The sequence below is a fragment of the Centruroides sculpturatus genome, unplaced genomic scaffold (genome assembly GCF_000671375.1).
Source record: "Centruroides sculpturatus isolate CEXI.00-Female unplaced genomic scaffold, Cexi_2.0 scaffold577, whole genome shotgun sequence".
Taxonomy (NCBI): Eukaryota; Metazoa; Arthropoda; class Arachnida; order Scorpiones; family Buthidae; genus Centruroides; species Centruroides sculpturatus.
The window spans coordinates 248,803-275,577 of NW_019384834.1; the positions used below are offsets into that span (position 1 = coordinate 248,803).

Consider the following 26,775-nt stretch of genomic DNA (forward strand, 5'->3'; position numbering starts at 1 on the left):
TTACTTACGATCAACCGTTTAAAAGTTACGAACGATTTTTTATTTCCGGCTATTTGCTTCGTTTAAGAACAACTTTATTAAGAAATACGCAGGCACTCATCGATATTAACAAAACGAGTTACTTTAATTCACCATAATACATTCCATCTACGAGAGAAAGCGACATTAAAAATGCTAAAATGGTGTCGTTAGCCAGCGAACACGCGTACACACGACAAGAGTGTAGGGACAACTGACGCAGGGAAATTTTCCCTGACTGGTGGGGAACTGTCGAGCGTGACGTCACTTCCACAATTCCCTACACACACGTGACCGGCAACAGAAATAGTTGACACGATAATATAATTATTATATATTATTTAAAATAAAAGTAAAAATCTAATAACAAATTTAGTTTTCCCCATGTTACTTTGAAACAACATTGACGTCTTTAGTTCTTTATCCCAAAATATCCGCTGTTATGCAAAAGGTCTCCAGCTTTAATTGCGTATTATACGCATTCTTTCCTCACTGTTTCACATCTAGCAATTTATACAGTATGCATATACTACACACTCGTCATTAGAACCTTCTTACGCCCATTTTATATCACTTATACAGCGACGAACGCTTTTACCCTAGATGATGGCTATGCATATACTACACACTCGTCATTAGAGCCTTCTTACGCCCATTTTATATCACTTATACAGCGACGAACGCTTTTACCCTAGATGATGGCTGCCCTGTACTTCTACCATCAGAAGTTAAGCAAAAAGTATCCAGCTTTAATTGCGTTTTATACGCATTCTTTTCTCACTGTTTCACATCTAGCAATTTATACAGTATGCATATACTACACACTCGTCATTAGAGCCTTCCTACGCCCATTTTATATCACTTATACAGTCCCATTCTTTCAGTAGTTAATAACCCACATGAATTTAAACCCACAAACAGAACTTTTCCTTCTTTAGCATTACAGCAGATGGATTTATTCTGATAGGTTATATAATTTAGTAAATATAATAAAATAATAAGCTGCTTTACAGGAGTTCACTTTATTAACAAATTTCTCTAAAATATTTTCGAATAACTAACTTTATCGTCAGGAAACGCACAAGCGAATTAGCTTAATAGCAGTGAGTCACCTTTATTCCATTCTTACTTATACTGCATAGGAGAAGCTAACCCAAAATAGTACACTAGATTTTTTTTGTCATTTTTAGTCAGATTAATTGTGCAACACATTCGCAGTATGTTATAGTGCCATCTTTGGGCACTGTTTTCTCCTTTCTCGCTATCCTAACTGTCCTTTCCCTATTCTATACTGTACTCTATCCTACTAATCTTCCCTCCCTGTGGGGAGGCTTTATGCTACTGTTGCCTGGCTATGAGTTGGGCAATGGCACTGCATCAACCAGGTAGCCACTACTGTCTCCCGGTGCAGGATGTGGCTTTCTTCCCCTTGACTTGGTGTACTTGGTAATCCCGCAGCCACTTCGGTGGGTGATGTGCACCGCCTATCTCTCATTCTTCACTGTGTTTCTACTAGCAATTTTTCACCTCACCCACTCTGGGCACCCCTACTACTTATCTGAACCTCAGGATTAGTACCACTTGGTGGATGACGTCCTTTTGCGTCTTTTTCACCTGTTAGAGCTATCTTAAAATGGTTTATTATTTTATTATTTCGTCTTTATTGTTTTTGTTTTTCTTCTACCTCTACCAAAGATGTTACTTCTCCATCACTATACTTTCACGGTTTATAGATGCCTTCTCCCTGACATCTACTGCCTCTATGACTTGTGCATGCGGATTAGCCGGGGGCTTCTTCTTTTCTTCTGGATGTGCGTCAGGCGTAGAGGTTCAAGCGCTGGAAGCGTATGTCCTGCTTATTCTTCCAGGCAGGCACAGTTCGCTGGGTGGACCTCCTTAGCGCCTGTGTCTTGTCTTTCTTTTCTTCGAGTAGTGGCTATGTACCCCATCTTTGGGAATCGTTCCCTGGGAAGATCGGCAGCGGCGGTTCCGCTCTGGGGTTGCCGTCAGCAGTCGGCAACGGGTTTTTTCCATCTTGCGTCCCATGGCCTTAATCCACCTGTGGGCGCCTAGCGGGCGTGGCGTAAGCAGGCCGCTGCACCTACCCACTGTTGCTTTTTTACTGTCCTCTGGCATGTATTCCTACCCTTTATTACTCTAAGACTGGTTCTGAAAGGCTCTCTTTTTTTCTCTCTGTAGTCTTCAGTTAGTCACGTTGTAGGATACATGCCTTAATAAAATAAAACTTGTAAGTTAAAATTTTGTCAAGCAACTAAAAAGTATTGTAAAAAAGACTTAAAACCTCTTTGTAAACTTAAGATATGTATAGATAACTTCTATTTAAATGTAGATTGTTTGTGTAACATTAATTAATGTATTAAGTAACGTATTAAAATTTTAATAGTGTTTATGTGAAAATTCAATTGAATTCACTTCTGGGTGATGATGGTTTTTTACAATTCAGAACAATAACTGTGAGATTAAAGTCTCTTCTAATGTTTAAAGCAGCAAATAAGTTTTGCTGTTTGGACATTTTTCAGAGCGACAGATATTTATGATATAAAACTAAATTATAAATGTTGAAGTATNATAGAAAATGCTAGACACTTATTTAAGCAAGGTTAATTCAAAACTAACAAATTCTGCACATTTCGATTACAATAATGTTTTGTACTTGTTCATATCGTTTGATTTGAGAATAGTCATTCGTCTTCTACATTATTAATTATACTGTCATTTTTAATATTTTGATTTAATTCGTATCACAATTAGGCAGAACATTGTTTCTGGATAATTAGACAGGCACGTTTTCTAATTGTCCAGAAACGGCTATCAGTGGTCAGTGTTGTTATCCATTCAGCCACTGATAGAGCCGATTTAATGATATCGTATTTATTGCATACTTCATAATTTTGAATCAGCTAAAGTTAGAAATACCTTGGTTGAATAAGTTAAAATCTGTCTCCCATAGTTTATTGTAGTGTATTAATAAGTTTAAGTGCAGGCTGCACATAATATACAAAACAAAACAAAAAAAACCACAAAAACTTTCAAATGAAAACTTATTTGCCATAAGCATTTTCAGTCTTTCTGGTTCGTAATCAGATGTAATTAGTTTAACAGATATTTACAACTTCTAGTTCTGACAAAACTACAAAGTTCTTAAACTCTGATATTTTATTATTAAAAATCAGAAATACACATCAATGTTTTCTTTCTTTAAATAATCATGTTATATTTTATTTCTGTAAGTTTACATATTGATATATCGAATAAATTTCAGTAATTTCATTTTTTTTCATTTGTTGTAATTTCAGCAGATGATTATTAAAGATTTTGTTGAAGATGTAGAATTTTTCATTGAATTTGTTAATATTTACGAGAAAGGTGCGAGATCTCACTAGAGAGCGTCAAAATTCTCAATGTAGAATTTTGTTACAAAAATATCACACCATTCAATAATTTTAATTTTTATTTAAACAATATTTCTTCTTGAACAACTTTTTAGGAATCAAAAAAAGTAACTAACAACTTTATTTTATGTACAATACACAACTTGATAATATTTGAAAAAATACATTATGACGAAGACTCCACTAAATATAATAAATATTCTGCAATATAACAAAGCTTATTTAAAATACTTCAACATTTATAATTTAGTTTTATATCATAAATATCTGTCGCTCTGAAAAATGTCCAAACAGCAAAACTTATTTGCTGCTTTAAACATTAGAAGAGACTTTAATCTCACAGTTATTGTTCTGAATTGTAAAAAACCATCATCACCCAGAAGTGAATTCAATTGAATTTTCACATAAACACTATTAAAATTTTAATACGTTACTTAATACATTAATTAATGTTACACAAACAATCTACATTTAAATAGAAATTATCTATACATATCTTAAGTTTACAAAAACGTTTTAAGAGTCTTTTTTACAATACTTTTTAGTTGCTTGACAAAATTTTAACTTACAAGTTTTATTTTATTAAGGCATGTGTCCTACAACGTGACTAACTGAAGACTACAGAGAGAAAAAAAGAGAGCCTTTCAGAATCAGTCTTAGAGTAATAAAGGGTAGGAATACATGCCAAAGGACAGTAAAAAAGCAACAGTGGGTAGGTGCAGCGGCCTGCTTACGCCACGCCCGCTAGGCGCCCACAGGTGGATTAAGGCCATGGGAGGCAAGATGGAAAAAACCCGTTGCCGACTGCTGACGGCAACCCCAGAGCGGAACCGCCGCTGCCGATCTTCCCAGGGAACGATGCCCAAAGATGGGGTACATAGCCACTACACGAAGAAAAGAAAGACAAGACACAGGCGCTAAGGAGGTCCACGCATCGAACTGTGCCTGCCTGGAAGAATAAGCAGGACATACGCTTCCAGCGCTTGAACCTCTACGCCTGACGCACATCCAGAAGAGAAGAAGTCGCCGGCTAATCCGCATGCACAAGTCATAGAGGCGGTAGATGTCAGGGAGAAGGCATCTATAAACAGTGAAAGTATAGTGATGGAGAAGTAACATCTTTGGTAGAGGTAGAAGAAAAACAAAAACAATAAAGATGAAATAATAAAATAATAAACCATTTTAAGATAGCTCTAACAGGTGAAAAAGAAGCAAAAGGAGAGGGTGAACCCGTCATCCACCAAGTGGTACTAATCCTGAGGTTCAGATAAGTAGTAGGGGTGCCCAGAGTGGGTGAGGTGAAAAATTGCTAGTAGAAACACAGTGAAGAATAAGAGATAGGCAGTGCACATCACCCACCGAAGTGGCTGCGGGATTACCAAGTACACCAAGTCAAGGGGAAGAAAGCCACATCCTGCACCGGGAGACAGTAGTGGCTACCTGGTTGATGCAGTGCCATTACCCAACTCATAGCCAGGCAACAGTAGCATAAAGCCTCCCCACAGGGAGGGAAGATTAGTAGGATAGAGTACAGTAAAGAATAGGGAAAGGACAGTTAGGATAGCGAGAAAGGAGAAAACAGTGCCCAAAGATGGCACTATAACATACTGCGAATGTGTTGCACAATTAATCTGACTGAAAATGACAAAAAATATCAAGTGTACTATTTTGGGTTAGCTTCTCCTATGCAGTATAAGTAAGAATGGAATAAAGGTGACTCACTGCTATTAAGCTAATTCGCTTGTGCGTTTCCTGACGATAAAGTTAGTTATTCGAAAATATTTTAGAGAAATTTGTTAATAAAGTGAACTCCAGTAAAGCAGCTTATTATTTTATTATATTTACTAAATTATATAACCTATCAGAATAAATCCATCTGCTCTAATGCTAAAGAGGAAAAAGTTCTGTTTGTGGGTTTAAATTCATGTGGGTTATTAACTACTGAAAGAATGGGACTATAATGCTGTTGATATAATACTAATCTAACTGGTGTACGCTCTGCAAATGCATCATTCGCCAACTGCAAAAAGCCGCCTCTAAAAATTTCAGAAAGTTCTTCTGGATTATTTACTGCATTTAAAAACGTACCTTTACTAGACCTCATATCTACATATATGTAAATTGGTCGACCTAATGCTATTGCGCAACTATAAATAGATATAGAATTGGCCCAAATATCTGTATGCGAAATCGATGGATATTTCTCTTTTGCCACATTAAAAAGTCTATTGCTAACACTTATTCCACGGGCCATGTGTTCCAAAGTTACCTGCATTTGGTCCTTTTCAATCAATAAATGCATGCTGCTTTTATATTTTATAAAATAATAAAGTGTGCATAATCTAATTAATTCAACAAAAGTACTGTCTCCGAACAGAAGAACTGACACGGATGAATAAAAACAATCACCGTCACCTAAAACGGAAACAGGATAAAATTCAGTTAAAAATAACGGGTGTAATATATCATAACTAGGATAATCTATTTTATATTTCACCTTATCAAAAGCACTAATCTTGGCATTTCGAAGTAATTTTATCATACAGGTAATTTTAACATAATATTTTTCGAGAATTGCTGATACAGTTGCTAAAGTACTCGTACATAGTAATTCTTCTAAAATAATTTTTGCATCACTTTTTAATTTATCGTTTTCTGTAGAACTTTCTTGTTTTCCTATATTGTTTCCAATACTTTGTAGATTTTTATTATCAACTATAGTACTTTCTATATTTTTATTAAGATATACTGTACTTTTTAGTTTTTTATTAGTAACTACATTATTTTTACATTTTATTTTACACTCCTCAAAATTATATACATTTAATTTTTGAATCTTACAGGCAGGTTCATATTCTAACGACGGCAATTGCCTTTTTGCCTTTACCATTCCTGTATATATTTGTTTAATATGATCTAAAAATGTTTTAAACCTAAATCCGAAATTGTTGATAAAGTTCCCTTCTTCATTTTTAAAATATCTCTCAAAATATAAAAATGTTCCTAAATATTGGTCCACCATTTCAGAATCATAACTTCTGACATTACTCTTAACAGATCGCCAGTAACGTTCAATAGTGTTGATATGAACATCTTTGTTTTCAGGGTGGACAAAATACTTTTTGTGGCAAACGGTATAATGTTCCCTAAACCCATACTTTTCTAGACCCTGATACACTCTAGCACTATCTGTAACAATTACGGACTGCTCATCCACATATTTTAAAAGGAGAGGCATAAGTGTGCTCTCCTTCCTATCTGCTACTCTAACTAAAAAACTTTCCCTACTTTGCCTGCATATTCCTCCAAAAATCCAATCTTGTTCGGATATTAAAATCCTGCCTCTGTTGTACTTCCTAGTGCATAAATGTGCTTCGTCAACCTCTACCGTCAAACCTTTNTTCTAATGACGAGTGTGTAGTATATGCATACTGTATAAACTGCTAGATGTGAAACAGTGAGGAAAGAATGCGTATAAAACGCATTAAAAGCTGGAGACGTTTTGCATAACAGCGGATATTTTGGGATAAAGAACTAAAGACGTTAATGTTGTTTCAAAGTAACATGGGGAAAACTAAATTTGTTATTAAATTTTTACTTTTATTTTAAATAATATATAATAATTATATTATCGTGTCAACTATTTCTGTTGCCGCTCACGTGTGTGTAGGGAATTGTGGAAGTGACGTCACGCTCGACAGTTCCCCACCAGTCAGGGAAAATTTCCCTGCGTCAGTTGTCCCTACACTCTTGTCGTGTGTACGCGTGTTCGCTGGCTAACGACACCATTTTAGCATTTTTAATGTCGCTTTCTCTCGTAGATGGAATGTATTATGGTGAATTAAAGTAACTCGTTTTGTTAATATCGATGAGTGCCTGCGTATTTCTTAATAAAGGGTAAAAGTTTATCCTTACTTCATGGGCCCTTTTTTTCTAATTTTGCTCTCTTAAGACACCTCTCTAATAGACGTGTCCTAAACACGTAGAAATATTTGGGGGTGACGCGTATAATAAGAGCTATAAGCGAAAACTCATCGGATTACTTACCGACTGTGCACGGTGGAAGCCGCCATTGCTTAACCTTGTTCACATCGCGGAATAGCACGTTGGACGGCGGACGCTTACAATTCGTGTCACGTGGCCTCGATCACGTCATCCAGTCACGTGAGCGGTGACGACGGAGCGAAGTGGGCACGTGACTACAGCTCCGACGCGTTTCCGGACAACTATACCTTGTGTCACGTGATAGAGTACATTAGTACAGTGCGTTCGTTAATAGCGATCGTTTGTAGACATTGCGAACAACGGACAGAGAAAGAAAAAGATGGCGACGTCCGTAATATCGACAGTAGCATGATGGCGGGATCTATAATTTTAAAATATGCGTTTTTAGAGACAAAATATTAAAAAAGCCTTCCAATAGCATTTTAGTAGTTACGAAAAATAACTCGAGACGACACTTACCAATTACACTACCGTGTGGGTATATATATATAATATATTGACGTGCGCTTTCACAACTTGTAATTTTTCATTTGTAAAACCACATAATGGACACTAAAACGGAACTATCTGAGCCCACGTTAAAACTACTATTACAAATACCCGCCCGTTGTTGCGTCCGACAGCGCGCTTCCCGCCAGAATGTAGAAACGAGTTCAGAATTAGTCAGAATTAGCCTTTATTGCTAACACGTGACTACTTCTTGGGAGGCAACTCGAACTTTGCTCCAGTTACGCTTCCGTAACACCGTAACATTCTATTCGTATTTTTCACCGGATGTTCGCCCTCTGGTGTTTAAAAACAAAACTATTCTATCTGGGTCGTTTGATTCATTCTTTTTCTATCGCTTTTCATCTTTACTGCTAATAATACATCAGCAGTAAAAATGAAAAGCGATAGAAAAAGCAACGCTTAAGCTTAGTTCACACTAAGCGCGATTCGCTGGCAAAAGCGAAAAACAGAGCGAATAACCCGTCAAACAAGTCATATTTGACCGATTATTTGCTGTTTTTCGCTTTCGCCAGCGAATCGCGCTCAGTGTGAACTAAGCTGTACTGTTGGTTCCAAATTGCAATTTCAAAGCCTTACGAGAGCCTGATATAAGTTTTCGTCTATTCCCACACGAAAAACGGATGATTATTCGGAAATTGATCGGTTATATTTATGAGCTCTGAATTCTGATAGAGTGGATTAGACTGTTAAGAATTGGCAGTTTCCCGATTGTCCAGCTTTACACGAACAAGTTATGCTGTCAATTTTAAAACATTTTGTTATAGTTTAAAATGCCAGTAATTTTGTGTAGGACACGACGGATTTAAGCATTTCGAAGCCCTGAGCTGAACTCAAGGCTCCTTACCAACCCTTCACAATTTTAGAAGTCAATCATAAAAAGAAAAGAATTAAATCAGACTATGACTCTGATTTAATATGGATATTGGAAGAAAAAGACGCGAGGTTTCACTAGTCTTCTGTTTTATAACTAAATTTAATTAAATTTTTATAAAAAAGATCTTATGTTAATTCTTAGAAAAAAATTAATGAAATACTACACAAAATAAACAGTGAAGTGTTTTGTTGGTTTGTAAAAAAATGCTTATTACAAAATCTGACTTCAATTTTCTTTTTTGTACAATGTTTGAGGTCCCTTGAAAGTCGAGGCTTTTGTAAATCCGGCTCTGATGGGACAATGTCAAAGCTGATGTTTTTTAACACAAAGGGCACAAATATGTATAGAACGATCTCACTCATTTGTTTCGATACCACATAATGACGTGTCCCGCTAACAATAATTGTTCTCCTCCTATAAAATTTCTCGATAAACAGCTACAGGCAGCATATATCATTATATCAGACAGTAATATATGATTAATTTTACTTTATTAGTTACAAGCGACCCAGTTAAAGTAGCCATTTTGTAAAAATGCAGCGCCCTCTATAGTTCATGAAAAACGCGAATAACGAAATTCACGAGTTAAGATTTGACAACGACGATTTGTTTTTCGAGATTAACTTCTTAAAAAGAGAAAAGAATCAAATTACTTTAAAATTCAGATTAAATGTTTATAAATTTAGATAATAAATTTATAAACATAAATGTTTTATATAGCCTAACTAATCATTTAAGTTTAATTAAAAATGTAAAGTTATGTAACAATTTATATGCAAGATGTGGGATCGATTGGCTACTACATAAAGACTTTAAAACAATAAATGCAACATGAGTTAGTGTTCATTCACCCAGTTTTTGTTTTTGTTTTTTTTTTTAATTTAATTTGACATAGAGAAGACAGATCATCTTTGGTCCGCAGACCACAGTTTGAGTAGCACTGTGACAGTGCTACTCAAACTGTGACCGATCGAACTTCGTGACACAGTGCCACTGTGTCACGAAGTTCGATTGGTCTCAGACAAAGGGCATTATTAAGTCAGACAGCAAGCGGCTTTGTTTTAATTTCTTTTATGAATCGCACAAATTTTATTTCTTATCAGACTTTTCAATTAAACACGGAAATACCAGTAGCTTTTAACACCAAATGGTATACAAAAATGAATGAAATCGGAAGTAACATACAATTTTTGTGATTACTCAGGATTTATTTCTTCATAATTTGAACTGACACTTGATCTTTTTTAACCATTGGGATTTTTTACCAATTTGTACCTGTGTTAATTAAGAAGAGTTTTTCAAAGCAGAAAAAAATTTTTGTGACTGTTACTTCTATGGTAGTGTAATAAGGATAAAGATGGACTCAAAAGTTAGGTTTGACTTTTTGTAAATAGTCTAAACTTCAAATTATGAGGAAGTAACGTAGTTGACAGAAAATTGCCAACGGGATGTATTTAAAGAATGGATAACATAACCTTTCTAGATATTTGGCTGGGTTCTTAATGCTTAAATGTAACGAAAACGTTTGCTTAGTAAAAGTTTGATATCTAAAACACTTTGGTTATTCATTTTTTAGAAATGTGAGCTTAAAAACAAATTGTTAAACTTGGAAATTTCTTCCTGTTATTTGGAGTTGAATTAAGTTGGAATGAAAAACTGATTGTTGCTTAACACATTCAGTCCTTAAAAAACAGTATAATCTTATAATATGAGCAGCTTTAACAGCTTGAATTTGTTTTCAATAATTGATCATATGTTGCAGCATTTCTACCTCAGAAGTGTTTCACAAAACCATGAGAGTACATGAAGCATTCCAGAAAGCACAAAAAAAATCTGAACAGCTACCAGATATAAATTTAGATCAGAAATTCTTCAATTTAATAGAAGTTTATAGTTAATTGTTTCAAAATATTCCAGATCCAGGTCCATAATCGCTACTATGATTAGTTTTTTTAATGAATATTATAATATTTTATACATTACTGGAATATTTGTTTAGAGATTTCATAATGTAATTTTTAAAAGAATTTGTATGTCAAAGATAAACAGTTATTAATAAAATATTCAGTTATGTACAGCTGATGCTTTTTATATCTTAACATACAATTAATTAAATATATAAGTGTATTAATAAAAAAATTATTCATTTTTACTGTTTATTTTATTTTGATAGAAACATTCTTGTTGGAAATACACCTGATGTTCTTACAGATGATGTTGCAGAGTTAACAATTTCTCTCCTGTTAGCAACTTCAAGAAGAATTTTTGAAGCATCAGAAGAACTAAGAAAGTAAGAATTATGAGTTTTCTACAAAAATTTGTGACTTAAATAAAAATAATTCCTAACTTATATTTCTTTGAAAATTAAATTTCTTACTTAAGTTAAATCAATATAAATAAGCTCTTGACTATAAAGATTTTTATTTTAAATTATTTTTGTTAGAGAGGCCAAAAAATATATATTTTCTTTAATAATAAATATTTTGGAAATTCTAGTGATTTTTATCTTACAAATGTATTGAACAGTGTGGAAACAAAAAAATTAAAAATAAAAAACAACTGTAGAATCATTGAAATTAGAATTAATAACATTTAATTACGCTTACTTATAATCTATTCATGTAACAACAATAGAATTATATAATAATTTATTTAATAACATTTTAAAAGTTGAAAATTAAATGACAAATAAAATCTAATGCCAAATTGCTGTGGAATAGATTTAATGATTTAGGAAATTGGATAGCAAGAGTTGATAAATAAATACAAAACAAAATATAAAATAAAAGTCCAGATGTCTAAATGGAGATTTGTACTAAAATTCAATGTTGCTCCAATGACATGTTTGTTTTGAATAATTTTTGCTGGTTTTTTTAAAGATTATAAATCAAACAAAAATATACAACAGCTAAAATCTTTGTTTCAATCAACTTTTTTAAACTCCATTATATTAATATTCAAAAATTTTATTATTATTTAGTGATTCAAACAAATCTGTGGTGAAAAAGCAAATAATAAAATAAACTAAAACTTAAATTTTAAATGCAATTCATTAAGTTTTAGAAATTATTCAGATCAGATGGAAAATACAGATAATAAAATATGAAATAAAGTTAAAAATACTAATAAATATTTTTTGACATTTGTTTTTAAATATGATCAAAATATGTTCAATTAGTTCAGAAAGTTTGTATATACCTTAATATACATTTGTTTTGTTTAAATAATATTTTTAGATGCATTTACTAAATTATCGAAAACTATTAACAATGTTAATGTAATAAATTAAATTTGTTTTTAATATTTTAGTGGAAAATGGATATCATGTGGATGGGCTCCTTTGTGGATGTGTGGAACTTCAATTAAAGGAAGTACAATAGGAATTGTAGGAATGGGTCGAATAGGTAAAAAAAATTAATCAGGAAAACCTTTCTTTATAAGCAGTTGTATAAATTCAGAATTGATTTATAAAATTGAGACATTAAATTTAAAATTCAATAACAGTACTTGCTCATTTTATTATAATTATTATTATATTATAGTTTTAACAATGTATAGGTAATGTTATATGCATGCTATATGATCTTTATAACTTATCATGAATAGTTTGACTTAGGTTGTCAGACTTTGTTCCTCATCCATGTTAGCAAATCCTCTTGTGAGACTGTGACTTGTCTAAAATTAGTGAAAATGAAGACTTATTACATAGAACTTAATTTTGTTAGAATTTCATGTTAAACAACTATAAAAGCTTATATAAAATATACTTTATTTAAGCAAACACAACATTTAATTATTAAATAGTAGCCATATTATAGCCTGATATAATCCAGCAGATTGTTTGACCTTAATCAAAAATTGGGTTAACAGATGTTCATATTTGTGTAGATTAGATATATCAATCTAGCAATTTTGAGTCTTTGTTCATCTTAAAAATGAATAAATAGAAAAATACATTTGTACATTTGTCCTTAGAATTCAACAATATAACACAACATAATCCAGAAGAAACTTTATTTAAAAAAGTTATTCCTTTCCATAACTGCACTAGCATTAATAATGGACACATAACCATTAACTATGTGATTAACCTTTTTTAGGAGATGAATGCATTTTATCTCCTAAAACATAAAAAGAACAAAGTCGCCAGTTATTCTAAATCAGTTTATAACATTTCATTTTAAGAATAACTGGCGGCTTTGTTCTTTTTAAGTTATAAATGCATATATCTCCCAAAGTAGGTCCCTCAAGACTGAAAACATTAATTATTAAATATTTACTGTCTATGGTGCCACAGATGGGACACATGTTGTCGGTTCTGCCCTTGAATCTGGCGAGATATGAGAAGAAAGATCCATGCTTGCTCACCAATCATGGATCTTTCTTCTCATATCTCGCCAGATTCAAGGGCAGAACCGACAACATGTGTCCCATCTGTGGCACCATAGACAGTAGCAGACACTACATCCTGCATTGCCCAATGGTGGAACAGGAGCGTCTTCATCTAAAAATTACTGTTGAAGCCCATAATTACAACTGGCCTCCCTCTAACTTTGTTTGTCTGTTCAGGCACAAGGACACCTACAGTGCCTTCTGTAACCTTGTAAACATGTACTTTAAACGAACTACCGTGCCTACCTACACCTAGTGCTCTTCTGAGCCTAACCTCCTCTGTTTATATGCGTTATGTATTTTGCATTTAATTATTTTGTATACATTTTACTTATCTCAATTCTGAAACTTGTACTTATGGCATCTATTAGTTTGACTTAGTTACTCATCTCCAACAGTTTGTATTTATGGTATTTGTCCTCTTACCAATTTTCCTTGTAATCTGTATTCATTGTCACGACTCACCCGGTTGTGTGTAAACGGTACCGGGAATGTACCTTTGGTATATTATCAATAAAAATATCTGTATCTGTATCTGTATTTTCTGCATAGTTATGGTTATATACTTGTTGACAAAGCTATTATGAACACACAGCAATCAATATTCCCTCTAATTTTTTTTTTGTAGATGAGCAGAACATATACTTCTCTGAGCAAAAAAAATTTTTCTGAGCAGATTCTGAGCAAAAAATTTTTCTGAGCATATATATATATATATACATGCTCAGAAAAATTTATATATATAGTATATATAAAATCTTATTTTTTCCTATAAAAATTAAAATAATTAATTATAAAGTAAAGATTAAAATTTATTTTAAAACATACTTTTATACGAAATATTATCTTTTGACAATAATTTAATGTATTTAATCAAAATATACGCAGCAATAATCATGTTGCAGACAGAGTGAGAAATAAGTAAACAACAATTCAAATAGGTGTGCATGCTTGCCTGCACGGCACATAAATTCTCGTGCGCGGCAACAATTTGAGCAGTGCGTGGCCGCGCAGCTTAGAAGGAACATTGACAGCAATATATTATAATAAACTTCATAAATATGTTTTAGTGTATAATTTCGATTTAATATGTGATTATTTTACAACCTCAAAGACAGTTTAGCTTTCACTTTATTAGAAATTTTGTTTAAATTAAATTGATTAACCAACTATACTAGACACTAGAAAACCAAAATAATCAACCTAAAATCAATTTATGGAAATCCTAATTGAATTAAATAGAAAGCTTTTTAAACTTGTTCCTGTTCAGACAAAATTCTGTTTTTTTAACATTATTCTCTTGGAGTCATTTAGAATTTCTGCTTTATTCCAAAACATATAATGATGCCATTACTTCTTGAGTAAATTTACTCTTAATAATCATTTGACACTTCAAAATTTTCTTCCACAACCTCGTTTCTCAACCATCAGAGTTGATTGTTAGGAAAATGGAATCAGTAAAATTAAACAACTTGGTGAATGAATCAAATATTATAAGTGTTATGTTGATGATAAACTTCTTTCTCTTATCCATATCTATTTAAATTTTATTCTGATATTAATACAGTAATAAGAATTTTATAGACCTACTTTGTGTAAAAGTAAAAATTTGTGACATTTTTTTACAAACATTTCTAGCACTGACTTTTTCAAAGAAACTTGAATTTGCCTATGGACACACATTAACAGTGAACAACTTGGAAGTTGTTGAAATGAAGTATTTGTAATTAACACAGGATATATAGTGGTGGATCCAGAAATATCCAAAGGGATTGGAGTCATAGACTATGGAATCAGAGGCAAGATATAATCACTAAGCTAGTCACTCTTTTGACTGTGTTTATGCTAGAGTATATAAGTTCAATAACATAAAGTTGATTCCTTTTTTTTTTATTTTTTAAATGCTTAGGATTTCTGAGTATTAATGTAGGTTTAATTTCATGTAACATTTTATTTTAAACATGGAATATTTAAAGTCAAATAGTCATTTTGTTGCCTTTCCTTGTGGCTTACCTAATTTAATATTAGCAATTTTATTCATTTTCTTATATTATGAATACAATAATACAGGGTGAGCATAAAAGGAGGAGATGATTCTAATTGCTTGTAACTTTTTATTTCTTGAGGTTTTTATGAGAACAGCTTAAAATATTCCTAGTGTTAAATTTTCATCTTTTTGGCAGCACCATTTACTGGTATATGCAATGCATACATTTACAATTCTAAATCCAAATACTGCCATTTACAAAAGAATGAAAACTACTGCATTTGAATGATTACTTGAAATGAAATACTAGGTCAATGAAAATTTTGGATGATACACTGATAAGAATCATACAAGAAAAACCTTGCTGAATTGGATAAAAAATTTTGATGAACAGGATCAGTTCTTAAGTGCTGTATTCTTACTGATCCAAATCTTGGGTGACCAAGTTTTCCAGGATCAATGAATAGAGTTTTCCAGCTTTTCTTCATATTAGTAATACCTAAATAGGGGCCAATTTCCTGATAAAAAAAAAACCTCCTTGGAGGCATTCTCCCCTTGGCAGATCACCAATGTGTTGCAATGCCATATATGAATAAACCAGGAGCTCCAAGTATTTTGGGAGTTAAGGATGTCATCAGCAACAAATGGCCCAAGAACTGATTAGTCAAGTAATCCAGCCCAAACATTGACACACTGCTGATGTTGAATATACTATACTGTACTTCACTTGCAAGTGATGTGGATTTTCCTTCACCCAGAAGCATATGTTAGTTTACTCTTCTGTAAACATAAAAGGAAGTTTTGTTTCCAGGGGAATTTGTTTCATGTATGAAGCAAATTCCCCTCGAAACAGAAGGGTTTGTGTTGCCAAAATCCATAAACATTTTTGTAAAGTTTAATCTTGGATTGTAGTCGTCAGGAAGACACTCTTGATGACATTGGGATGTGTACAGATGATAACAGAACTTCTTAAGAATCATAAGCATTGAGGTTGACCCAATTCTTGGCCCAAAGCCACATAGCAAATGGAAGTAGTTGGATTTACTGTGAACATGGCTATGATGTCTGTAGCTGCATCATCATTTGTACCACTCCTGGGCCTCCCAGACTTGGCACATCATCCAATTCATTTATACATCAAAATTTAGTTATCATTATTAAGATTGTAGTATATTGGAGATAGGGCTGATTGGGATGCAATGTACGGAATTACACTGCAACATCCCTTGTATTACATTCTTGAAGGTAGAGTAGTAATATTGCTGCTTGCTACCTTTGTATATATCATTTTTTCACAATTTTTGCACTCTGCTAAACCAAGTATTAAATACTTGTCTGGAGTAACAAAATATTATTTCCAAAGATGTAATTTGCATAATTACCATAACAATAGATGCTTGCAATGTACATACAACTTTATTACCAATTATTGAAAGTCAACATCAGGAATTACATCAGTAGTATTTGAAAGTACTTTGCAGCCGTAAAATCTGCAAACATCACAAATGGGAGGTATGTGACCATCATCAAGTTAATTTGTAAGGTATACCACAGGAACACCTGATGAAGCAAAAATGCTGTTCAGCAAAGCACTGACATCTTCATTGCTCTGCTGGATGGCATATTTGCTTCATCAGGTGCTTCTGTAGTATGTTATTTTCCAAACATCTTGTGTGTGCATGTGTGCACATACAGTGCATACCAAAAATGTAGATATTTAAAAAAAATAAAAACATAGATTAGCAATGCAAGTGGTTATTATTATTTATTTATAGCATAATACAATGTTATATAATTGTTTTTACAGTATTTGATAGTTACATAAAGTGTTAAACACAAAATAGTTGTTTTGTGATGTCAAAATATAGATAAATTTTAAACTTTAAAGAATAATTTATAATATAAATTGCTGAAAACTGGTGCTGGCAATCATCATTATAATGTTCCTTTTTAGTTCATCTATTGTGTATGGATTATTTTTATGCATGGTTCCTTTCAGATACCACAGAGGTAAAAATATGAGGATTCTGGATCTATTTGAAACCAGCACTTAATGATTTGTTGTTTAAGCTCTGAAACTATTGTAAAATGCCAGTTATTTGCTTAAATTTTTCAAGCAAGAATGTCCCCACGAGTTCTCAATCAGATTTATGTCCAGGCTTTTTGCTGGCCACTTAGTTGAACAATGAATACTGGCATTGTCATGTTGGAAAATCCAATCAGGTTCTCAGTTTCTTCTCCAATAGGTATTAAATTATTTTTTAGGATTTCATGATAACTTTTAGGTGTCTGTCTATCAATTAAAATCACTAAATTTGATAAACCATTAAATCCAAAGCAGCCCACACCATAACAGAATGACCACCCTAATACCTGCTGAAAAACTGCACTTTTCTTTCCTAACTTAATGCTAGTAATTAGGCTATCCAAATTAAATTTCTTTTCATTAAAAAGAACTGAGAGCCAGCTGATCCCACAGCATCTGATCCCACTGCATTGAGAAACTTTGTTCCTCTTACATTCAAATAGAAAATCCAATTTAGCCGTAGTCCTGGTTAGGACTAGTGCCAGTTTCTTGTATGTTCTAGCTGGCATAGCTTTATGTAATGAAAACTACTAGACCAATACTGGTACATGTAAACACCACTGTTAAACCTTTACTTCCCAAGAAATAATACCCAACATTTTTTCAATGTCAATATATAGGGTACTTCTCCCAAAAGGTTGTGAATTCTTAATATCAAAGCTAAGAACGTTATGTCTGAGAAAAGCTATTAGAACATCTAGAAGAGATGTGTATTTCAGACTGGGCAAATTGATCAAGGTGAAAGATGATCTTTATGAAAAAACAACTGCTTCCCTTCATTGATAAGCACTATTCTAGGATAATTTAATCTTTTAGCCAGATTTAAGTACAGTAGTGGCCAAAGTAGAGCTACCCTTGACATCATATTTTTTTAAAAAATATGATGTCAAGATGATGTCAATATGTTTTTTTTAAAAAAAAAAAACCCTTGACATCATATTTTTTAAAAAATATGATGTCAAGGGTTTTTTTTTATATTTTTTTAAAAAATATGTCAAGGGTAGTTCTACTTTGGCATTACTGTACTTAAATCTACTGTACTTAGACAGCAAAGGCATTGAATACATATCCAAAGACAGCTCTCCAAATGTTTCAATAGCACATGACATCGAGAGATTTTGGGCAAAATACAAAGAGGAGTATCGCAAATGAAAAGTCCCTGCCAAAAATGTTTGGTCCTTCTGCCAGATTTGAAGATTTATCAGATGATAGGTAGCATTCCCCTCTGGAAAATCACTCTCAATTGACCATGCTTACAAAAATATTCATTTAATTGCATATTATGGCATCAGTTCCAGCAAATAACTATTACTGCTATTTTAGAATAGTTGTTATTAGATGAAGAACAGCTTAGAATTGTTCTGTTACACAAGCATTAAAGTATGAGTTGCAGAACTTAGTCCATTTACTTTGTCCATTTCTTACCAGCTGCTTATACTCTTATTACAACTGAAAATTTTATTTCAATATACAGTATTACAGAAAATAATTAGAAAATTTATTTTAAAATGGTTGTGTTCATCATCATCATCACTGTCCATGGAACCACTGCTAGTTGAGTCTGATGCCATTTTCATCATCCTTTTCAACTACTCTGTCAAGGGCATAGTAAACCAGTTTTTGAATACTTGTACCCATTCCTTCACATAAGCTATCCATTTCCTGTGCGCCCTGCCTTCTATTTGTCTCCTTCATGATTCCAAGAGTTTTTATTGTTCTCTTGTCACTCATTCTACAGAAGTTGAGTTTCCTTTAAATGACCCATTGAAATAGTGTTTCTCTGGTTGGACTCTTTTATAGACTTCATCATTAGTGACTATCATGCCAAAGTAATTTGAGTAGCTTCCTATAGCATTTTTTTTAAAAGACCTTGAGCCATCTGGCTTTCTTGTAAATAACCCATGTCTCACATCCATAGAGCATGCCACTAAAAATATATGTAGCAAGAATTTTTAATTTTGTTTTTATTGTGATGTTTTGACTTTTCCAAATTTTGTCCAAGACTTTGAGATTTGTAGAGCATTTGGCTATCCTTGTTTTTATCTCTTCAAGGTAGTCTAGATTTTCAGTCACTTTTCTCCCTGAGTATATGTAAATTCTGTAGCATTGTCAATTCTTGTTCCATTAGTGTTAATTCCTTTATCTTTATTTCACTTTCCAAATGTCATCATCATTGTCTTTCCTAGATTTATATGTAGTAGTCCCTATCTCATGCATTTTACATTTAAGATGTTAACTACATTTTCCAAATCCATTGCATTTTCTTCAGAATTACAATATTGTCTACAAATCTAAGGTTGTTGATTCTTGGTCATGTTTTATAAGAAGAAAACTATTTTTAAAAATTTGTTGCTAATTAAATGCTCTCAAATTTAAAATCTTGATTGCATGTAAACTTTGAACTTTATACTCCTTAAAAATTCTTGGTATTTCACAATGGTATTGGAAAGCTTTATTATAAAGCATGCAAAAATAAGAATTATACAAAGTGGTTGAAAAGTCACACACTTGTGTTAGGAATCATTTTTATTTTGTGAGATTAATGTACGATAATACAGAACATAGTAAAAACAAAGTTCTGATATTTAAGAAAAACAAAATCAAATTGTTATTACAACATACAGTGTGTTCAAAATGGCCTCCTTGTTAATGACTGCAGGCACAAGCTCTTTTATTATGTTTGATGCCACCTTATGAAGCACCTGAAAACTGGTGCTGGCAATCATCATTATAATGTTCCTTTTTAGTTCATCTATTGTGTATGGATTATTTTTATGCATGGTTCCTTTCAGATACCCCAGAGGTAAAAATATGAGGGTGACAAATCTGGTGATTGTGAGAGCCAAGAATTGTTACAAATAAGATGGTCATCAAAGAATTATCATAAGAACTGTTGTATCTGGATATTTTTGATGAAATGCATCTGGAACACATGCATAAGAGCAACCAGCAGAATAATGCTCTACAATGAAAATTGTTTTTCTGGGAAAAATTCTCAGTGAACTAATGCTATACTGCAGCCAATTTATGACTTTCGTGTAAAAGTCAGATTTTCTATTAATAGTAAACAGTCATTATATCATCATCTTATGGTGGGAGGGAAAATAAAAGTAACTTGACACAATAACTATAACCCTTCTACACAAACTGATATTTTGATGTGTGCAATTTTTCTTTTTAAAAAAATATAAAACCATTGCAAATATCTCCACTTTCTTTTAATCCTTTACATCAGTAATATTTTTTAAAAAATTTAAAAGCATCAACCAAGCTTTCAAATAGTTTCAAATATTTACTTTATGATTTTATTGTGAAATTGGCTAATTTACAAGAGGATGCTGTATCTATTTACATGATGTTGCAGAGGAGTAGCCTCAAAGGAAAGGTCATCTGAGTATATACAAATTCAGTTTTGGACTGTCACTGGTGTAAACAGCAAAAAGTAAGCAAAGATATTTGTGATAATTTTATATTTAAAAAAAAAATTAAATACTGTTAGTCAAGGTTTTAAATATTCATTTTATGTATTAATTTGATTTAAAAGATATTTTATAAAAATTACCTGGATTATTTAACAACAATTTGATTATATGCTTTAATACAAATACATTAAACAATTTGAATTTTGTAAATAACTGTAAGTAGTATTAACAGTTTAATCATTATCATTCTGAAAGAATTGTATAAAATTTGATTCTTTTAGTGTGAATGACAATTGAAATGTATGGCCTGTATTAATCAAGCAAGAAATTCAATTCATTGAATCTAATAATGTTTAGTAATTGGTTTTAATGAAAAGCTCATATTAAAAATTGCAATTTTTATGCTTTTATGAGAGAATAAAAATTATTGTTTTTATTTTATATTTTTAATTATATTTTTGGATAAAAATGAATGCATACTAAATATTATATTAATTCTTCTGATTTTATAATAAAATGTGAATTGAGTACACATGAATTGCTTAATTATTACATCATCATTTCTGTTTTCAATTTACTTTTGAATTTTGTTTTTTTTGCAAACACAAGATTTGTTTAGACTGTTTTAAAATATAAATGAAAGCTACCTTAAAATTTAAAAACTACATATTAAATTTATGCTGGCTGTTTGCTGAACTTGTATATTTTTTAAACAAAAATTAAAATTTTTGGACAACTTAAAATGAAAAAAATTATAATTTGGGATTAATTTTGCATATCTAATTAAATTTTCTATTTTCAGTACTGTTACCTCACATTGGAAGTGCAACAGTTTCTACAAGAGTATCAATGGCTATGCTTACTGCAAGAAATATATTAGCTGGTTTAGAAGCCAAACCTCTTCCTTCACTGTTATGAAAATATTCAATGAGGAAAGAAAATTTATACTATAAATAATTGTAACATGCAGTACATTCCATTAATAATGTGCATTTTTAGGTTTATTAGAATCTTATCTTCTAATTCCTCGTCAATATTTTTCGTATTATCTGAAACAATGTAGTATTAATAATTTTTAATTTTTTATTGTAAATTATTTCACTTTTTATAAACCTGGCTTTGGTTTATCTAGTTTGTTTCATTCAGATATAAACACACAAACATCCAGCTATGTGAAATTTATAATTAATAAATACTCTTTAAAAATGTTCTTTCTTTATAAAGTAAATTGGAATATTACATTTCTTGTTGGAAGCATATCAGAAGGACATTTTTGTTGTATTAAATATGTAAGTTATAGAAGTGAATATTTTTGGTCACAAATAGAAAGGTTTTGACATTTGTTGCTAATTTATATATATATTGTTTTAACATGCTTCATAAAAACATTCTCTGTGTATAGAATTCAGTTTATTTACGACAGACAAGTTAAAAATCTGTGCATATTTAAAGTTAATAATTTGTCGTTATGTAAAAAGTAAAAAATATTCTGCATTATATAATTTATAACACCAAAATAAAGAATATAACAACAAAGAATTATCAATGGAGGTTATTTTAACAAAATTCCTTGATCTTGATAATACTATTTGAAACTAAAACTTTTTAATCTTATTTTTGACAGTGATATTAGATAATTTGATTTGTTCAATTTATAGTAAAATCAAAATTATAAACTGAAAGTCTATAAGGGAACAAAAAGGCTTGTGCCTAAATAGTTTTATTATATAATCTTTATAATAATTTAAAAATGCAACTTTCCAAAAAAAACATTTTTACAAGTTTACTGTACACAATGATTTTTCAATAGAAATAAACATTTTGAATACAACAAAATTATATATTGAATGTAAATTAGCTTATAGTTTAAACATAATAAGACTCCCTAAGATCAAAATTAAATATTCAACATTAATGTTTTTTTGTTTTTTAAATAAGAATTCTCAGAATTAAATATATCAGATATCAATGAATATCAAAATTCATTTTTTAAAATACAAAATTTTAAGATTATCTTAATTCTTTCAATTTTCCTTATTATAATAAAGATATATCAATTACAAATAATTTAGCAAACCTACTAATACAGTACATATAAATAAAATTTTTTATTAAAATATGAAATTTGCTGGTAGGATGCATAGAATTTTTGAAAGTTTTTTTTTGTCTAATTAAATGATGATATCTCATTAAGGCAACTGTATGTGTTCAATTCAATATCATTTAAGTATAAAAATAATTTAGTAAATTGTCAATTAAACTAAATTTTACTGATTAGAAAAATAATAATTGTTATTGATATAGATGTGTTTGCATCTGGTAACAATTTTAATGATTATAATTATTTTTTATAGATATTTCAAATAATGTAGATACAAATTTTACATATTTGACTCTTGCAACCCATAAGTAAATGTACACATTATGTTATTCCATATGAACAGGTTAAGATTCTTTCTAGAAGCTTATTATTTAGATAATATAAATCATAAAATTACATACTCATTATGATGATTAGGAATATGGTAGATTATTTTGTTTGAATATTCTCAAAGAACATTCTTATTTATCACAGTTTGTTCCTAATTTGGCAAAGTACATAATAATTAACACAAAGTAAGCATCTACTCAAGCATTATTTGAATACAATAGTTGTAACAAATTGCTCTCAAGCTCATTTGTAATATAATAAATTTGACAAATTTATAATTGTATTATTACACATCAGTAATAGTAATGGTTACAGGAAAAAGCTCTTGACAACGTTAATTCAGCATGGATTAAAATCTGCTTTAAATTTTAATTAATAAGCAAAACATACAAATTAACAAAATATGCCAATACTTTGACACATTTCTGAATTTGAATAATATGATTATGTAAAATTTTTATCAAATAAATTTTATTTGAATTTGAAGCTTCTAGAAAGAAAAAGCTTTTAAAAAGAAAAATTAACTTAGTCTAATAATTTAATTATTCCTTTACATCTTAAATGATTATTTAGAAAGTATTCTTTTTGAACCAAGGATACTTGAAATTTCAAAATTTCTGACTTGATTGAGAGTTCAAATTTTAGATATGTACAGTACAATATTAATGTTTTATTATCATATTTTATTTTTCAAAACAGAATAACTTCATATAGAACTATAATTACAGTAAAAGTTTTTTTGGGGATCAAAGTCAATTTACTTATTTCAAATACAGGGTGCCCCACGTAAAACTGACTCCTTTCATCAATTGAGTAAATTGTTATAATCTTCATATTGGAAAAAAAAAATAAATATAACAAAATAAAAGCTGACTTTTTTAGTATTATTGCTTGACTTTCACTGCACTCAGACAAGAGATTAATTAATCCTTAGGAAGTTCGATAATTTCAAATTAATACTATGCAAAAAGTTTTATTTACAAGCATTCAAATATACTTAATACAATACATAATACTAATTACATATTGTACAGCTTTTTACCGACATTTCATCACTAGATTAGGCTACTTTATAGGCCAGCCCTTAAGATCCATAATTCATAAGGTTTTTCATTATCCTTCAGGTCCATTAAAACACTTATTTCATGTAATACGATTTGTATTATATGAAATACTTGGTATTTATAATAAATACTAATAATCAATAAAACACTCATAAGTCCGACTGTATTTCCACACACGACCTTTATCAAAATTCGATAGTATAGAAATAATCCTTTCAAATTTTAAGATTTTTGGTTCATCCAGTCCGAGATATAATGCAAAATATATGCCGACACATACACAAACACAATTTTATTAACGGCTTTTTTCATTTTTGAGCTCCCGGAGTCTCAAAACGTCATGAAATGCAAAAAAGGATCACCCAGATGAGATTTAACTGATCACCATACTTTCTCTGTTATATTCTATAACAGCCGTGGAAGTAAAATTTAGATAGATAAACTCTGAAAATTTAGTTTTATTCTCAAAACATCACGGAAACTTGCATAATTAATTAACACTTGTAAGTTTTAGGCGTCCCGGTTTTAAGTAGGATACCATGTAGTATAGTCATACTTTTGAAAATGTTTCAAATTTGCAACTAACATGCTTTTTTTTAAACTAAAACGTCACATTTATTCATGTATGAAATTTAAAATTCCTAACATATAATCAAATTTAAAGTTTAAAGCACTTCCTTTAGTATACAGAAATGCAGTAGACTCTTGCTAATCCGGTCTCCTTCACATCCCATTAAACTCTTTCTCTCATTTGTTGACAATTATCGTATCATTGTGCATAATTTCGCAATAACGAAAGACAGCTCGAAAAAGAATCGGTACGGAAGAGCGACAGGCCTTGTCGTTTATTGCGTTTAGTCCCGCATACTCGGTAATCCGGCATTCTAGCAGAAGAATGACGGATTACCGAGAGTTTGTTGTAAATATTTTCGCATTATGCAGGAAAAATCAGATATATATTTTCCTCGGTTGAATTAGATTAAAAAATATATTAAAATAAATCATCATTCGTATTAATTAACAATATACAGAAAAAATTCGAACGATTTCTTCCATTATTATGCTAATATGCAATTACATTTATGGACATATACGTCCATTCGTCACCGATTTTAAATCCCTATCGTCTACCACACGAGCGGAAAAATAAGAGTATTAACGTAGCTACTCGATAACACACGTTATAACTCCGGATAAAAAAAAAATAAAAATAAAAAATAAAATTAAATATGTAAAATTAAAATAAAGATTTATAACGGCAATTTAAATAATTAAAAATTTTTGCGGAGATGTACGATGTTTATGCGGGATGAACGCACGTGCCAGCCAGACGTACAAGGAATGGCGGGATACACGGTCAACAGATGACAGTCGGCATTCGATCTCAAATGGGTATTATCGGTAATTATTTACGAATTTCCTCTCGGATTATTGATCATAGCGTAAGTTTAGATGTACTTTTACGTTAATATATGTTTTTTTTTACATAAAATTATTTATCAATATTATTTTATAATATCGGTTGATGAGTTTATCGTACATATTCCATATTTTTCTATTAAATTTACAGAGATGAATGTTGATTCAAAGTCTTAATAGAAATTCGATTTACAAATCGGTTTTCTTCTGTTTACATTTTTACTCGATACGAAATTAGGTCACTGTGACTCATGGCCTCGACTCACCTTTCACATAATGTACCTTTGCATAAATGTTTGTTTACTATCAACATTTTCCGCTATCCTAAATCGTATGAAACATTATAATTTGCTTCTCTCCGAGCTTATAAACGTGTATTAACGTATGTGATGCCAATCTGACTAAATTGCTATTGATGTTAATAAGCGAATATACGCTTAGATTTAATTTAATAGCATGTAAGGTTGAATGATTAAATAATAGTAATTCTAAGAAAAGAAAGCAAAATCTTTTTAGTAAATAAATGATGTCTTAAGCAAAACATGATCATGTAAGTAATATGTTTAGCATTCCTAACATGTAATCAAATTTAAAGTTTAAAACACTTTAGACTCTTGCTAATCCGGCCCCTCGATTCTCCTTCATACCACATTAACTGTAATTATTAAGAATAATATCAAATATTCCATACTTTATGATATTGTAAAAATTTATTTTGCATGATTCAAAAACACTATCATTCTAATACAACGAATGTTATCTATAATATAGCCAAACAAACGTTTAAACTCACGAGATTGGAAGTTGTAACACTGATAAATACAGATACATACAGTGATACCTCGGTTTTCGTCGATAATCCGTCCGAAAACAATCGGCAAAATCCGAAACTGACGATTACCGTGGCAATTATTTCCATATGAATCAATGGAAATCCAGTTATTTCGTTCTAGACACTCCAAAATACATACCAAAAACACATTTTATAGAGAATAAATAGTGTTTTATACTAAAAACAATAAGAAATTAATATGAAACGAATATAAAAGACCAATGTAAAGAATAAATAAATGAACATTTAACATGACATTAGAAGGGCTGCTGGCTCTGGAAACTTTCTTGGTTCCATGATGGAGGTAAAAGGAAGGAAAGCA

The 26,775-nt window shown here is 31.1% G+C and overlaps 1 protein-coding gene across 2 annotated transcripts in view; it reads left to right on the plus strand.

Annotated features, from left to right (window-relative positions):
• LOC111630189 (glyoxylate reductase/hydroxypyruvate reductase-like) overlaps positions 1 to 22,089 on the plus strand; it is a 103,187-nt gene extending 81,098 nt beyond the window's left edge. Inside the window, exon 10 of one of the 2 annotated variants that reach the window (XM_023374251.1) lies at positions 21,510 to 22,089. In XM_023374251.1, coding sequence (XP_023230019.1) covers positions 21,510 to 21,625 — 116 coding nt within the window. In that variant the 3' untranslated portion in view covers positions 21,626 to 22,089. The remainder of the gene's footprint in view (positions 1 to 21,509) is intronic. The other variant, XM_023374253.1, reaches the window with a different exon arrangement.
• Positions 22,090 to 26,775: the final 4,686 nt, after the last annotated feature.